Consider the following 14,270-nt stretch of genomic DNA (forward strand, 5'->3'; position numbering starts at 1 on the left):
TTGAGGTAAAGGAGAGAAATAGTACCAAGTGGTAACAGAACAATGTTAATAGCTAAATAATAAATATAAATAGTAAATACAAATTCTTATAATAAATACAGGTGCTTACAGATTACAGTCTTCATGAAAAGTTTACGTCTACAGAATAGGGTTAAGTAAATAAGAACTGGCAGTTATTTCTATAGGAGTGAAGACTTCAAAAACTGAGGTTACATCTGGATTAAGAGGTATTGGTGTAGCATGCTCAAATATTTAATGATTTGGAATTGTGAGACCAAGGATAAAATTAGGAGTTGTTTGATATGATTATAAAAGCGAGAATGATTCAAGTTCTGACTTCTCCTCCAAGAATTATCCAATCCTTTTTTTTAAACCCAGCTACATTAACTGCACTAACCACATCCCCTGGCAACAAATTCCAGAGTTTAATTGTGCAAGAAAGTGAAAAAGAACTTTCTCCAATTAGTTTTAAATGTGCCCCATGCTAACTTCATGGAGTGCCCCCTAGTCCTTCTATTATTCGAAAGTGTAAATAACCAATTCACATTTACCCGTTCTAGACCTCTCATGATTTTAAACACCTCTATCATATCCCCCCTCAGCCGTCTCTTCTCCAAGCTGAACAGCCCTAACCTCTTTAGTCTTTCCTCATAGGGGAGCTGTTCCATCCCCTTTATCATTTTGTCGCCCTTCTCTGTACCTTCTCCATCGCAACTATATCTTTCTTGAGATGCAGCGACCAGAATTGCACAGAGTATTCAAGGTGCGGTCTCACCATGGAGCGATACAGAGGCATTGTGACATCCTCCGTTTTATTCACCAGACACTCCATTCCTTAAGATAAGTGGCTTGTTTTATTAAGTAAAAATGAGATGTTTTCCTTCTGTTTAATTACACCATGGAAAATTTGGGACTGAGAATGCAAGAGTAGGGAGTGGAATGTTATATCGAACAGGATTGGGGAAGCCCCACAAACCAGTATGAAATGCTGCGGGATGAGTAAGAAATGATACTTTTGTATTCTGTTTGCCTCCTTAAGAAGTTAAAGTGAATAGTGAGAGTGTGCAAGTTTTCTCAGTAGAGCAAGCGACATGTCTCTAAACTGGCTACTTTGTGATGTGGATATTGGCTTAATGAGTACCTCGGTGCCAGCCTTACTTAGTGATCCCCTATCAACTGCAGTGACTACAGACTGAAAAGAGGAACTGTGGGGGGGGTTTTGGCGAGAACTCAGGTTTGTAATGAAACCATTAGAAACTTGCTCAGTTCCAGAGGATTGTCTGACTACCAATCTCTTGCTTTAACCACTTAAAGGTGTTTCAAGGCAGTTAAAGCTATGAGTTTGCTTGGTTTTTTTTTTTTGGCGAGAAAGTCTTTCTTTGATGAGATGGTGTGAGATAAAAAAAAAAAAAAAGGAAAGGAAGCTGGCAGAGCTTAGCTTCCAGCACTGCTCCTGGTCTTTACAGAACAAAAGGATTATAGGCTGGGACACTTTTTCCTTAAGCAAAGATCAGTTCTGTGCAGAGTTAAAATGGAACCAGATCAGGGGGAAAAGTGTTTGCCTGCAGTCTGCCGAGAGCTGAATTTGAGCGAAGCTCTTGATTTTGGACTGAGACCCTTGCACTAAGAAGAAGCTGGTTTTCTTGTTTGTTTTCTGCACATGATTGTAATAATGTTTTACCCAAGAAGGGGGGGATCTGACACCAGATGGAAATGGTTGGTTTTGATTTGGGTAGCTTGATCAGGATTGAATGGACCTTGAATGCTCCCTTCAGATGATGATAGATGATTTTGATGAAGAGCGGTATGACTCTGCATCCATGTGTATATTGAGCTTGGATGTGGGGTCTAAGCCCGGCCAGGAGAATTCTGAACCTCCGTTCCTTAAGACAATGTAAAAGAGAGACTTCCCCATAGCTTTAAGATTCTTCCATAGCCCCGCCCCCAAGCAAATCCTGGAAACAAAGCTACTGCAGCCTTATCTATCTATCCCCCTACTGGTGGCGGTGGAACACAGCAACATGCCAAATAGCATTTTGATGAACTGTTTCTACTCCTACAGGGTCAGTTATATTGCAGATTGGTGAAAGCACCGCTCCAGCCAAAGAGATCAGTGATCCAATCCCTTACAACTACACCATGCCAAACAATAGAAGGGGGCAATGCCCAGTAACAAATCAAGCTTTGCATGTTACCTCAAACAAAATTTCTAAAACACTCGTTTCAACAAATGAACTAGATTAGAAAAAAAACGGATCTATAGGGGTGTCAGGCAGTGATAGCAACTTCCTTTTCAGGGGAGATCTATCGCATGTTTAGTCATATATCCTCGTCTAAGACATATTTTGGGGGGATTTTAAAAAAATGAAAAACGTGCTAGCACAAATTGCACAAATACAGTTTCTAGCAAAACTAAAAACAAATAACCCATAGGCCAATATTCAAAATAGCACTGTGAATAGGTATACAAGAAAAAAAACCCTAGAACACCTTAAAAGACTGGCTCCAGAGAACATACATGGGGCTGACTTAGGCTGATTGCAGTAGTTGGGCATTATAGGGAGGTGCTCTTTTAACAAGGGAAATTATAATAGGGTGCAGTAGATTTACAGCATATAGAGAGGGTGTGAATGGGTCTGCTTGCAATGTTGGTCCGGAGATCAGAGGACATGAGGTCAGAGTATATGTTCACAGGGACATTTTAGGGTATATGTTCCATTGTAAGCTGCCTAGGATTTTAGATAGTGCGGTATAAAATAAATAAATAGGAGTCCTTGGCAGTGAACAAGTGCTGCTGCCATGCTTCTGTAAAATGGACAACCATGCTGAAGAGGATTGCCTATGGCGGGAGGACACAGAGTGGGAGTTCAGGTTAGAGGAGCAGTGCAAGAGAGAACGCAGCCACTCAAAGGAAAGTGGAACAAATCCCACAGGCCTGCTCCCGTTGTGGAGTGAAAGAGCACAATAGGAAGGATTGTCCTCAGTGGGAGAATGAAGAGTGGGAGCAAGAATGGGCGAATATATTTTGCTGTAATCTGGTAGATGCTCCACGTGGGAGACTTTCAAACTTTCAGGCCGATTCAGTAAAAACGCGCACTGTACTGTATCGGCCTGTTTGTGATTCCAGGTGAACTGGCTGGCTGTCCTACGCGAGCCTTGATAGATTCAGGGTGTGACAAGGCACTCATTAGAAAGAAGTTAGCTCAGCGGTTGTATGTTAACTATGAGAAAAAAGTGACACTTCCTTCTGTACATGGTATCAACAACAGTACGGATTTATATCAACAATCAAATATACATTAACTTATATTTGTATATCAAATGCTTATATAACAAAATACAAAGTGTCAAGAATATAAATAAAACATATTCACATACGACCTACATACCAGAGTACTCACATACCCACACTTAACAATTTATAAAAAAAACAAAAATGACAAAAACTAAAATCTAAGTATATGCAGCTTTACAATAACATTAACAATCTGTAGGCTTTCTCTAATATATAGACTATTCTTCAAAAGGCGACCAAATGTTTGATCCAAGATGTAAATCTTCAAATAAGAAGAAATCCCCAAGGTTTTGAATCCAAAATATAAATCTTCATATAAGAGAAGGTCCCAATCAGGGCCCGAGTTTCACCTCGCAAACGAGGCTGTTTCAGGGGAACAACTTTAAATATAATGTACCATCAACTCGAAGTGATATTGAAACTAATATCGATCAGAAAAAATCCTTTGAGAACACTCTTACATCCAACATTTCCTGCCAGCGTCGGGGCTCGCTCTAACATCAGCAGAGCACAGCAGCTGAATATGGACCCCCCAGTTTTTAAATAGAAAATACTTTTCATCATTATTGCCATCATCATCATCATTTATTTATGGTCACACTTCTCCACCGTAAGAGTTCAATGTGTGTCAAAAGCAGACAGCAAAACCAGATTAATAACAAGTTAGAGAATGCAATTCAATCACAGCGACTATGATTAGGTGAAAGATATTGGATATATTAGAGACTCCAAACACAGGTAAAGTGTGACAGATAGACAGATTGTCCATGAGTTAGGTGTACACAGCTAAGTGAAATGGGGAAGGAGAGGCACCAATTGGCATGTAGATTATGTGGTTTCCTTATTGTGGTCCCATTTCCAAGCCGAGACTGCTATAAAAGGACCTGAAAATGACTTCCAGCAGTCTTGCCGTGTGTCCCCCTTCGTTTAGAACCAAGCAGTGGAGACCTCAGAAGCTGAGCTGTTTATCAGATCAGTCATCTACCTTTTAGTAGAATAACATGTGTACTGTCCAAAGAAGTTCATGACCTTTTGAGACCATAGGTCTATTCAAATGATAAACAGGCCCATGTGATTTGGGAGGTTCATATTCAATATAATCTTTGGCTAATTCTTATATTAGTCCATTGAAAAGTATTGCAATATGCAAGGAGTCTAGAATTCAAAGATGCATTCTGTGCTCCATATTTTATTGGTATTGCTAAAAATGCTGGAACAGTAGCTCAAAAGAGAGAATCCTAACACGAGGATTTTGTGCAACATATATGCCCATGACTCGCTATATAAGTGTTTCTTTGCACTTTACCCACTCAAAGGTATCACTTCGTCCCTGGCACTTTGGGCCTCCATTTGGAGAACAGTCGCTGACTTCTGAGCTTTTGCACATATCTGCTGTTGCAATACAGAAACACAGTAGATTATGACTGATAAAGAGACTCTGATCTATCCAATCTGTCCAGCAATTGTGCTCTACATTGCTAAGGATATATCCCAGCTGCCAGCCGTACAGCTTTGTGTGATATCATTCCTTATCCACGTCAGATTGATATTGCTTTCCTCTTTGGTTCTCTACCATTCTGAGCAGATGAGCAAACAAGTTTTCAGGCCATTTCCCAGTCCCGTGATTTCCAATAATCTGAACAGCTACGATGAATAGTTAGGCTCTTGCCTGTCTAGATTCCTGTGGCCTTGCTGGATGCAAGCCAGCCACCACCAACCTACTGGAATCAATCTTTTGGTTTCATGGAGATTATCTTTTCTTTCTCCCTCGGGCCTCGCTCTGTAGGCTGTGGAGTAGGCTGCTACGTTCTCTTTTCTGCAGGTTTCAAACCCTTCTTCCTTTTAAATTTGTTTCTTTTCTATCCCGTATTCACCCCCTAGCTCTCTGGATTCCTGTCATTTATTGACCCACTGCTAGGTGCACCTCCTCCTTATTCAGTGCCCGACTCTTGTGTTCCCTTCTTCTTTGAGCCATCTTCCCTTATTTTGGGGAACGTTTTAGCTTCCACACTGCTGACTTCTTGACTCCGATTCCTGTAACTTATTGAATGAAGCCTGTCAAATATTTGAATGTTTCTCTCTTATTTCCCCTTCTTTACTCTTCTAGCAAGTCCATTTTGATAGTCTTAAGCCTCTCTTTTTAGGGTTTGTATTTCAGGACTTGCATCGTTGCAGTTGTCTTTTTCTGAAGCGCTTCCATCCTCTCAGCCTTCGTACAAAGGTACAGTCTCAGCAGCTGAACACGGTGCACTGTATTGTCATCTTTTTCCTGCTGATATCTCTGCTTATGCTCCCGAGCATGCTATCAGTTCCCCTCTTGCTTTCTTGCATTGACTGGCTACCTTCCGGTCACTGGAGATGGTTACTCCTGGCTCCCTTTCTCTTGTTTAACAGTTTCCAGTTTGTGTTCTTCTAAGTGATATGTACTTCATGAATTTTTGTGCTGTGCTTGCATGGTTTTTACACTTTTAAACAATAAAACTCAGTTTCCAACCATTTGACTATTCTTCCAGTTTCTTACTGACCCTTTTCATTTTTTTCCACCCTTTCTGGTTTGACTGTTCATTTGCGTTCTAGACGTTGGGCTATTTTTCTCTTGTCAATGTTGCTAATAAGATATTGAAAAGAACCAGTCCTGGTAGTGTAGAAGGGGATACGTGGCTGCTACTCATGATGTTTCGCTCAGAGCAGGGGTAAGGTCGGTCAGCCTTGCCACTGCATGGCTCCTGTTATTTCCTGTGGGCGGAAACATGTATTTCTTCTTCCTTTTTTTCCCCCTTGCATGGGTATATCCTGTCCAGAAGTTTACCTGGACTGAACAGAGGTGTTTCCGTGAACGATGCTGGGGAAGGGGTTTGGACTTACATACATGCTTTTGGATTTTTCAAAGTGTGCCCGAAAATTTTCCATGCACATAATAGCAGGTGGAACTATGTGAAGATAGATTTTGGTGGGATCATTTTCAAAGCAGACTTATGCGTGTAAGCCCTTCTTGAAAATCAGTTCACCTCAGACGCATTTCTTCCATCTAATTTAGGCGGTCTGTCCCTTTGTAGGTGTGTGCGTGTCCTGGAAAGTAGGCTCCTTTAGTTCATGGTGGAAGTTCTTGTCTCAGGCTCCTAGGGTTCCTGTTTTCTTGTACTTACAGTGTCTGTCGGGGACGTTGCGAGCCTCCTCTGTAGTCCCTCTCACCTCTCTGTCAAAGTCCATGAGCTGCACTGTTTTCCGAGCTACATTTTTTTGTTCTTTGAGCACCCGTCCTTTTGACTGCCAGCTGTTTTCAGTTGTCTTGGAGGGTCTTACTGATTTATTATCATTGCTGGCAAGAACTCACCAAAAATTGTCTGCGGCCATTGATGCTCAACAGCGATTTCTCCCTGCCGTCAGCACTGAGTCCCTCTTTGCCTGGCCTTCTTGAATAGCTATTCTCCATGGCCTCCTTTCTGGCCTCATGTTGAATACATCAGCCCCATAATGTCCGTCTAAGGATATTAATTCCCCTCTTTTTGCAGAAGTAGGAGATTCATGCTTCATCACATAAACAGCATCTTTCTATTATGAATGAACTGAAAAAAAAAAAAAAGCTTTCATGTCAGATTGATTGATATTCTATGATGCCACAGAAAGGTCAATGAGTGGAATATTAGTACCAGCTCTCATAACAAAGTACAAGATTTGTTGATGGAAATATATCCTCAGGCCGATGGCTAGAAAAACTTCAGAATGTTTCATTTGAATGCAAGTGCTGCTAGCTACACATGTTGTTGTATATCAATTTGTGTACCCCAGACAATAGCTCATCTGCCTAAGAGAGTGCCCGCGTACACACGCACTCACAATCCTCAGAATGAACCGGAAGCCTTTTGATTTAATGTGCATGAACCAGTGAGCAGAGGCAGGTATAGCCCAGCTCACGGGTGATTACAGTGTGAAGATGGAAGAAAACCTGTCAGTTCAGGGACTGGTTGTGTTGAGCTGTGTACTGTTTGTTCACATCAATTTTAGGGTGAATATATGGGGAGGAGACATGTAACTGCAGTGCCGCCTCAACCTTTGCTTGTAGTAGTTCTGATAGCCATCATGCCTTGAGTGCTAACTGATCTCAAAATATGCAAAGTGTGGGTCCCACACACCCACACAGGGGGCCGATTCAATAAAGTGCAACCAGCCCAGCACCCAGGTTTACACGCGGTTGGACGCGCCAGACTAGCACCCGATGCAATAAGGAGATCAGGGCGTCCAAAACATGCGCCCAAACAAATGTGTAGCCGATAGCGCCCATCATATGTGCATTCCATGTAGATGAGGCTATCAGCTATAACCCCGCCTCCCCCGATGCAGAAACTCGCTGGACGTCCAACTCACACTTTTTAACGTGGCAAATTTAATTCCAGCCCTGAAAGTGGCGTAAAGTAAATCCGCAAGTCAAGGGCTCATGAGAAATTTAAAAATACGTTCCTCTGGGGGTCTTCCTACTTAGTATCATTCTGAAACATAAATTTACTGATTGCGGTGTTGAAAAATGTGTATATTAACTTGATTTAAAAAAAAAAAAAAATTCTATACTATGGGCGACTTCAGCAACCTCAGCAGAATTGGCCGGATCCGGGATAAAAACGGACGCTCAAGTTCAGCGCCTGGTGCAATTGTGGGTGCCCAATGCATTTGAGTGCTAGAGACATACAAATCTCCCCTAGCGCATCTTTTTTTTTTTTTTTTTTTACACAGCCCCCTCCTATAAATACTGCATCGGGCGCCCAGGGGATGTGGGCTGCATGCGTGTTAGGAAAACGGACGCTCGATACAGAGCGTTTTCGTTCAACACTCGTCTTATTGCATCGGCCCTACAGAGGGAGAAAAGTCCTGGCTGCATTAGGCACATTTGCTTTAAAACCGAAAGGCCAATATTCAGCGCTACTCAGCTGCAAAAGTTGTTTAGAGGCAGTGGCTGAATACCTGGTCTCGTTCAGCGGCCACCACTTAACCGGATAAGTACTTATTCAGCTAAGTAGATAGGGGGATAAGTGATGGGCAGGATATGGGTGTTCCGGAGAGGAGCTACTTATCCGGCTAACTTATATTCAGACTTATCCACTTAAGTTAACTAAGGCCTGGATTAAACCCCGACTCCTCCTCTCCCGGGGCCGACTCCGCCCCGAGCTAGCTATCGCGCGCAAAAAAGGGATTTTTCACGTGCGAAACGTCCCTTTTCGCATGCGATAGTGTTAGAGAATGACCCCCTAAGTTAGAGCTGTTCAATAGCAGGTCTAAACTAAGCCAGATAAGATTTATCCAGCTAACTAGTGATTTTTTCTGGGGCCATTCAGCAGTGTAGCCGGATAAATCTTATCCGGCTAACTCAGTTAACTGGATATCTTTGGATATACACCCTTGAAAGGTTTAACCAGATTTTTTTAAAATGTGTCACAAATGCAAGTCTGTGTTCCTTTCCAGCTGAAATCTGCGGTGGACATACTACATTCTGAAAATCTTTAAAAATAAAAAAATAAATAACTGTAAAGGGACTCGTAGTCACTTTTTCCATCCTAAGAACCTCTGCATAGTTTATGGAACTAACATTCAAAGTGGGATCTCCTTAATGCAGAGCTGTCAGTGTTTTTTTACAAAATGACACACAACTGGGTCTTTTTTCCATTAATGATAGTAATTATTATTATTTGTTGAAGGGAGAGCGTGGTAATCCAGGCCCGGAGGGTCCCCCTGGAGAAAAAGGCATTATGGTAAGCATTATTAATGTACTCAAGCAAAAAAAAAAAAAATATGGGCTGGGGTAAAGAAAAGAGGAGATTGTTGGTTGAAATGCCTGCAGCCGGTCCTTGCAGCGATGGTTCGACGCAGGCTGAAGGAAGCGGCAGTGCTTCGCTCCGGGGCAGTCTCTGCCGTGCTACTTGTCCGGAAGCTGCAGGCCGGAGTTAAGCTTTGGCGTGCTGGGTATTGGCTCGGAAACGTAACGCTGATCCTGTCCAGTCACTGCGCAGGGAAGGCTCTCTGGTGACTTCCTTTGAAGCTTTCCCTGCTTAAGCCGCATTCTTCAGCGCTTACTTAACAAACATGTGTTTACTGGCTTGGATTGTGACATCCCCAGGACTGCTTACAGGCTTTAACTTCCCTGCTCCTAGCTAAAGCAAAGAATAATTAGGGACCTTATTTATTGCATCGTTGTATGGAATGGATTATTTTTTGCTTATTATGCTAAATTGTTTTTGCCAAAAAAATGTAGAGATTCCAAAACACAGACGCTCGGTGGGGTTGGATACAGTGTGTGCTAAAGTTCTTTCTGAAGATGTCTCTGTATGTTGTAACTTAGCATTCTGAAAGTGCAAATGAAAGATTTACTGCAGTTTTAGCATGTGGTAGGGTTGTATGAATTTCAGAGTCAATTCACCCCTTGGTGATTTTGGACTCTGGGATGCAAATAGCAACCCAGTATGGGGTTTTTCCAAATATCCACTGTCATAAAAGGGGGATATTTGTCTGCTCCTTGTTCAAACTTTCAAAAAGTTACTTGCAAGGGCCCAAATAAAGACATTTGAAGCATGCAGGAGGTGGAGGCAGAGCCCATCTATACTCTCCGTGGTCAAGCTTTTCTCCATCTCTGCTCTCACCCACAAAGGGTTAGTCGCTCTCCTAGATCTGCAGCTTTGATTTGCTTCAGCAAGAGCTCTGTCCCAGACGGAATTACTGCAGTTCAGAGCAGGAGTCGGTCAGTCCCTCCTGCCCGCAGAGCTCCCAATAAGGTGAATTTTAAAAGCCCGAAGCGTGCACAAATTGGGGGAGGGGGTGTGCGAATAGGTCGGGCTCGCAGGCACCGAGTAGGTTTTAAAAGCCGCCGGGATACTGTGTGCATCTCCTGCAGCGCACATCTCGACAGTTTTCCTAAAGGGGGCGGAGCGTGGGTGTGGTCTGGGCAGGGCTTGGGCACTTAGGGGCGTAAACCTGAGATGTGCGCGTAAATTCTTACGCCGCCTGGCATGTGCCAAGGCCCCCCTGCCATGTAACTTCTGCTATGGAAGACGTGTATGTTGAAGAATAAAGAAAAATAGGCAGATCTGCGGGGTTTTAAGAGTCGGGGGGGGGGGGGGCGGTTTGGAAGACCTATCTCTTAACTGGGGGGCAAATTTTAAAAAAGTACGCATGCGCGTACTTTTGTTCGTGTACCCGGCGCAAACAAGAGTACGCCGGATTTTAATAGATACGCGCGTAGCTTTTAAAATCCGGGGTCGGCGCACGCAAGGGGATGAACATTTGTGCACCTTGCGTGCACCGAGCCCTGCGCGCGCTGCCTGTTCCCTCCGCCTCCCCCCACCTTCCCATCCCTTCCCCTACCTAACCCACCCCCCAGCCCTATCTAAACCCCCCCCCCTACCTTTATTATAAAAGTTACGCCTGCCGGCTGCCGGTGCACAATTCCCCGGCCCGGGAGCAGTTTCGGAGGCCTCAGCCACGCCCCCGAAACACCCCTGGGCCGGAACTACGCCCGCGGCCCCGCCCCCGGATGACGCGCCACCGCGACATACGCCCCCGACATGCCCCCCCCCCCCCCCCCCCCCAGGAAAGCCCCGGGACTTACACGCGTCCTGGGGCTTGTGCGCGCTGCCGAGCCTATGCAACATAGGCTTGTGCGCGCCGCCGAGCCTATACAACATAGGCTCGGCGCGCGCAGGGGGTGGAAGGGGCAGCTTTTTGAGGGTTACGTGCGTACCCCTTTGAAAATCTGCCCCTGGGTGAGCTGGAGAGGAACTGGTAAAACTGGGAATTGCGTCAGCACGCGCCCCTTTTAAAGTCCCCCGATTTACCTGGTAGCTGTGGCATTTGGGCGCACATGCGTGCGCTTACTTAAAATTTGGCACATATGTGCCTGTGGCCGGACTATTTTATAATATGAGGGTGGGACCGAGGCCTTAGGAACATCCACCGGGCCGAGGGATGGAGAGCCGGCGTGCACAAGTCACACCTGCCCGGAGGCAGGTGTAACTTCTTCAATAAAGGTCAGGGGGGGGGGTTTAGATAGGGCTGGGGGGCGGGTTAGATCAGGGAAGGTGCGGGGGAGGAAAGATCCCTCCGAGGCCGCTCCGATTTCGGAGCGGCCTTGGAGGGAACGGAGGCAGGCTGCTCGGCTCGGCGCGCGCAGGTTGCACAATTGTGCATGTATCTCATGGAAGTGCACTACCAGTCTCTAAGGGGGACATTTTCAAAGCCACCTAACTAGTCGCCTATGGAGTTAGGCCATTCGATCAATATCTCTGTAAAAATGTCCTGCACTGTGTAGGAAAATATAGGGTGAGGGTAGTTAAGGAAAAGAAAAATTAGCTGGCTACAAATAATTTTTAGCACTACCTGATTAACTTAGCTGGCCTAACCTAGGTACAAAGACGGTTGGCTTAAACCTAGGGCCTAATTTACTAAGGGCCAGATTTTATAACATGCACGCGCTGCCGCGTGCATGTTATAAAATCCAGGGTCGGCGTGCACAGGGGGATGCACAATTGTGAAATCTGCACGTGCCAAACCGAGCAGCCGGTGTCCGTTCCCTCCGAGGCCGCTCCGAAATCGTTGTGGCCTTGGAGGGAACTTTCCTTCCGCCTCCCCCCACCTTCCCCTCCCTTCCCCTATCTAACCCGACCCCCCAGGCCCTACCTAAATCCCCCTCCTAACCTTTATCGAAGAAGTTACGCCTGCCTCTGGGCTCTCCATCCCCCGGCATGGCGGCAGTGCCGGAGGCCTCGGTCCCATCCCCTGGAACGCCCCCTTTTGCAAGCCCCAGGACTTACGCGCGTCCCGGGGCTTGTGCGCGCCGCCAAGCCTATGCAAGATAGGCTCGGCGCACGCAGGGGGAGGCAGGGGTAGGTTTTCTGGGGTTTGCGCGCAACCCTTTGAAAATCTACCCCTAAATGAATAACTATCATACCTCAAAATTTCTCATGTGATGTAAATGCTAATATTATCTTCTTTTTTTATTTTTGTTTTTGAATGACCACTATTGTTTTATGATGATGTCTGGAAAGTATTCATGTTTGGTCATTTTATAGGCAAAGTCCAGAAAAGGAGCATTTCCAGATCATTTTTAGCATGTTACAAAATTGACAGTTTGAGGTTTTGCTTCTGTTTTAGAAAATAAAATTTGAATTATTTCATTGTTTTTAATTGTTGATTTGAAATTATAGGGTTACTCAGGACCACCAGGCATACCTGGGCTGGTAGGGCCGCAAGGTTTACCTGTAAGTACAAGACAACTTCTCTTTAATGTCGGTATAGAAAAGCAGTTAAATAAATAAATAAATATAACACGAAATACTGCTCAGTCACTCTAACTTGTATAGGACGAAGGCAAAGGCCTTCTAAAATATGCCAGGTGTTTTTAGTTTTATTCTAATTCAGTTTTATTGCAATAATTACTACAGGGTAGGCTGTTGAACAGTTCCAGTTCCGTTCTCTTTTTGTACGGTTTGCAATTGAGCATAATCATTTTTGTTCTTTTTGCTGTGCTCTCTAGAATAGAAATCCTTGGCTAATGGGAATGTCCTGATGCATAACAGAAGGAATATATTTCACAATCTGAGGCACATTCAAGGCAAAATCAATTACTGTGTTCATTCAAAAATATTTTCAATGTGGAACTCCCTCCCTTGGCCAAGCCTCTGTGAAAGATGAGGTTATCTCGCAAACAATTTTATATATATTTTACAGTAGATGCTTTGCAGCTTAGTATAAATGTTTAATGGGGAATTCCATCACTGTCCATGCCAGACCAGTCCAGAGAAATGGGCTATGTCTCCCCCCCCCACCAGCAGATGAAGACAGAGAAGAAAGCTCAAAGCTGACTTCACGCCCCCCTATGGGGCTCTGCTGCTATCTTCAGCTCTCCAGTATTTCTCTGTCCCCAGGAGATGGTGCGGACATGTGGACTGGTTCCTGGCAAGGCTTTAGACCCAGGTTACTGGTAGCTGAGTCTTGACGTACTCTGGGCAGGAGTCCTACTGGAATTGATTTCCCTGTTCCCCTTGGAAGCAGACTCATTTGGGGGTCTGAGTTCCCATGTCCATGGGACAAGCATCGGATAGTTCCTGGTGACTTTGGTCCAGCAGCAGTTGCTACTGAGAGTCAGCTCCCTCTCTGTTTTTGGAGAGAGAAAATTTACTTAAAGAAATAAGAAAAAGTCTTGTAGCACAGCCTTTTCCTTGGACTGCCTCCTGGTCTCCTGTCTCGGTCAGGGGGTCTGAGGTGATCACCTTCCCCTCTCCCTCCCTCCGTTTGTTTCCAGTACTGCTGTAAAAAGAGGGAGGCGAGGCGCCACAGGTAAGTCACAGTGTCTCAGCGTGTTGGCCTGTCCACCCTTGCATTCTGCCTGAACCTGTGAGTAGGCAGGTGCCTGGTAGGAGGCTACAATCCGCCGAGGATTGTCACCCTGCTAAGTGCAAACCTAGGTGGGTTCCCCAAATCAAGCCCTGGCTTTGACAGTGGAAGGCAGGCACTGTAGTGCCATGGAACAGCATGATCAGCAGACATCTTATCCCTAATTCACACCAAAAATAAATGATAAATCAAGCACGCCAGGCTCTTTACTTCTCTCTTCCTTCCGATAGATGAACAGGACAATTCCCTCAGGCACAGTAGAGCCTGTCTGCTCCAGTTCTCTACCAAGTTATTATTTCAGCAGGTAAAGCTCCTCCTGTTCTCTCTGATAGTGGAATCAGCTTGCAGAATCTGTTCTCTTCACCTCTGCAGAAATGAAGCTTCGCAGAGGGTCTTTTAAGTCCAAATTAAGCTTGTGAGGCTGTAGATTGCTGTAGTCTGTTATTTAAAAAAAAAAAATCCCACTAATTTATTTCGAATACATGTATTTTGCCATGTGTTTCTTGTGATCAGGATTTATGTAACTTATATATCTGAGAAATTAATAAAGAGTATAATAGAAAAAAAATCCCACGGTGGCTATATTTAGGCAGCAACTTTG

The 14,270-nt window shown here is 44.6% G+C and overlaps 1 protein-coding gene across 2 annotated transcripts in view; it reads left to right on the top strand.

The window, feature by feature from the left end:
- COL24A1 (collagen type XXIV alpha 1 chain) overlaps nt 1–14,270 on the top strand; it is a 554,101-nt gene that overhangs the window by 354,353 nt on the left and 185,478 nt on the right. For both annotated transcript variants that reach the window (XM_029618163.1, XM_029618164.1), the window contains exons 26-27: nt 8,983–9,036; nt 12,481–12,534. In XM_029618163.1, coding sequence (XP_029474023.1) covers nt 8,983–9,036; nt 12,481–12,534 — 108 coding nt within the window. The remainder of the gene's footprint in view (nt 1–8,982; nt 9,037–12,480; nt 12,535–14,270) is intronic.

The sequence above is a fragment of the Rhinatrema bivittatum genome, chromosome 10 (genome assembly GCF_901001135.1).
Source record: "Rhinatrema bivittatum chromosome 10, aRhiBiv1.1, whole genome shotgun sequence".
Taxonomy (NCBI): domain Eukaryota; kingdom Metazoa; phylum Chordata; class Amphibia; order Gymnophiona; family Rhinatrematidae; genus Rhinatrema; species Rhinatrema bivittatum.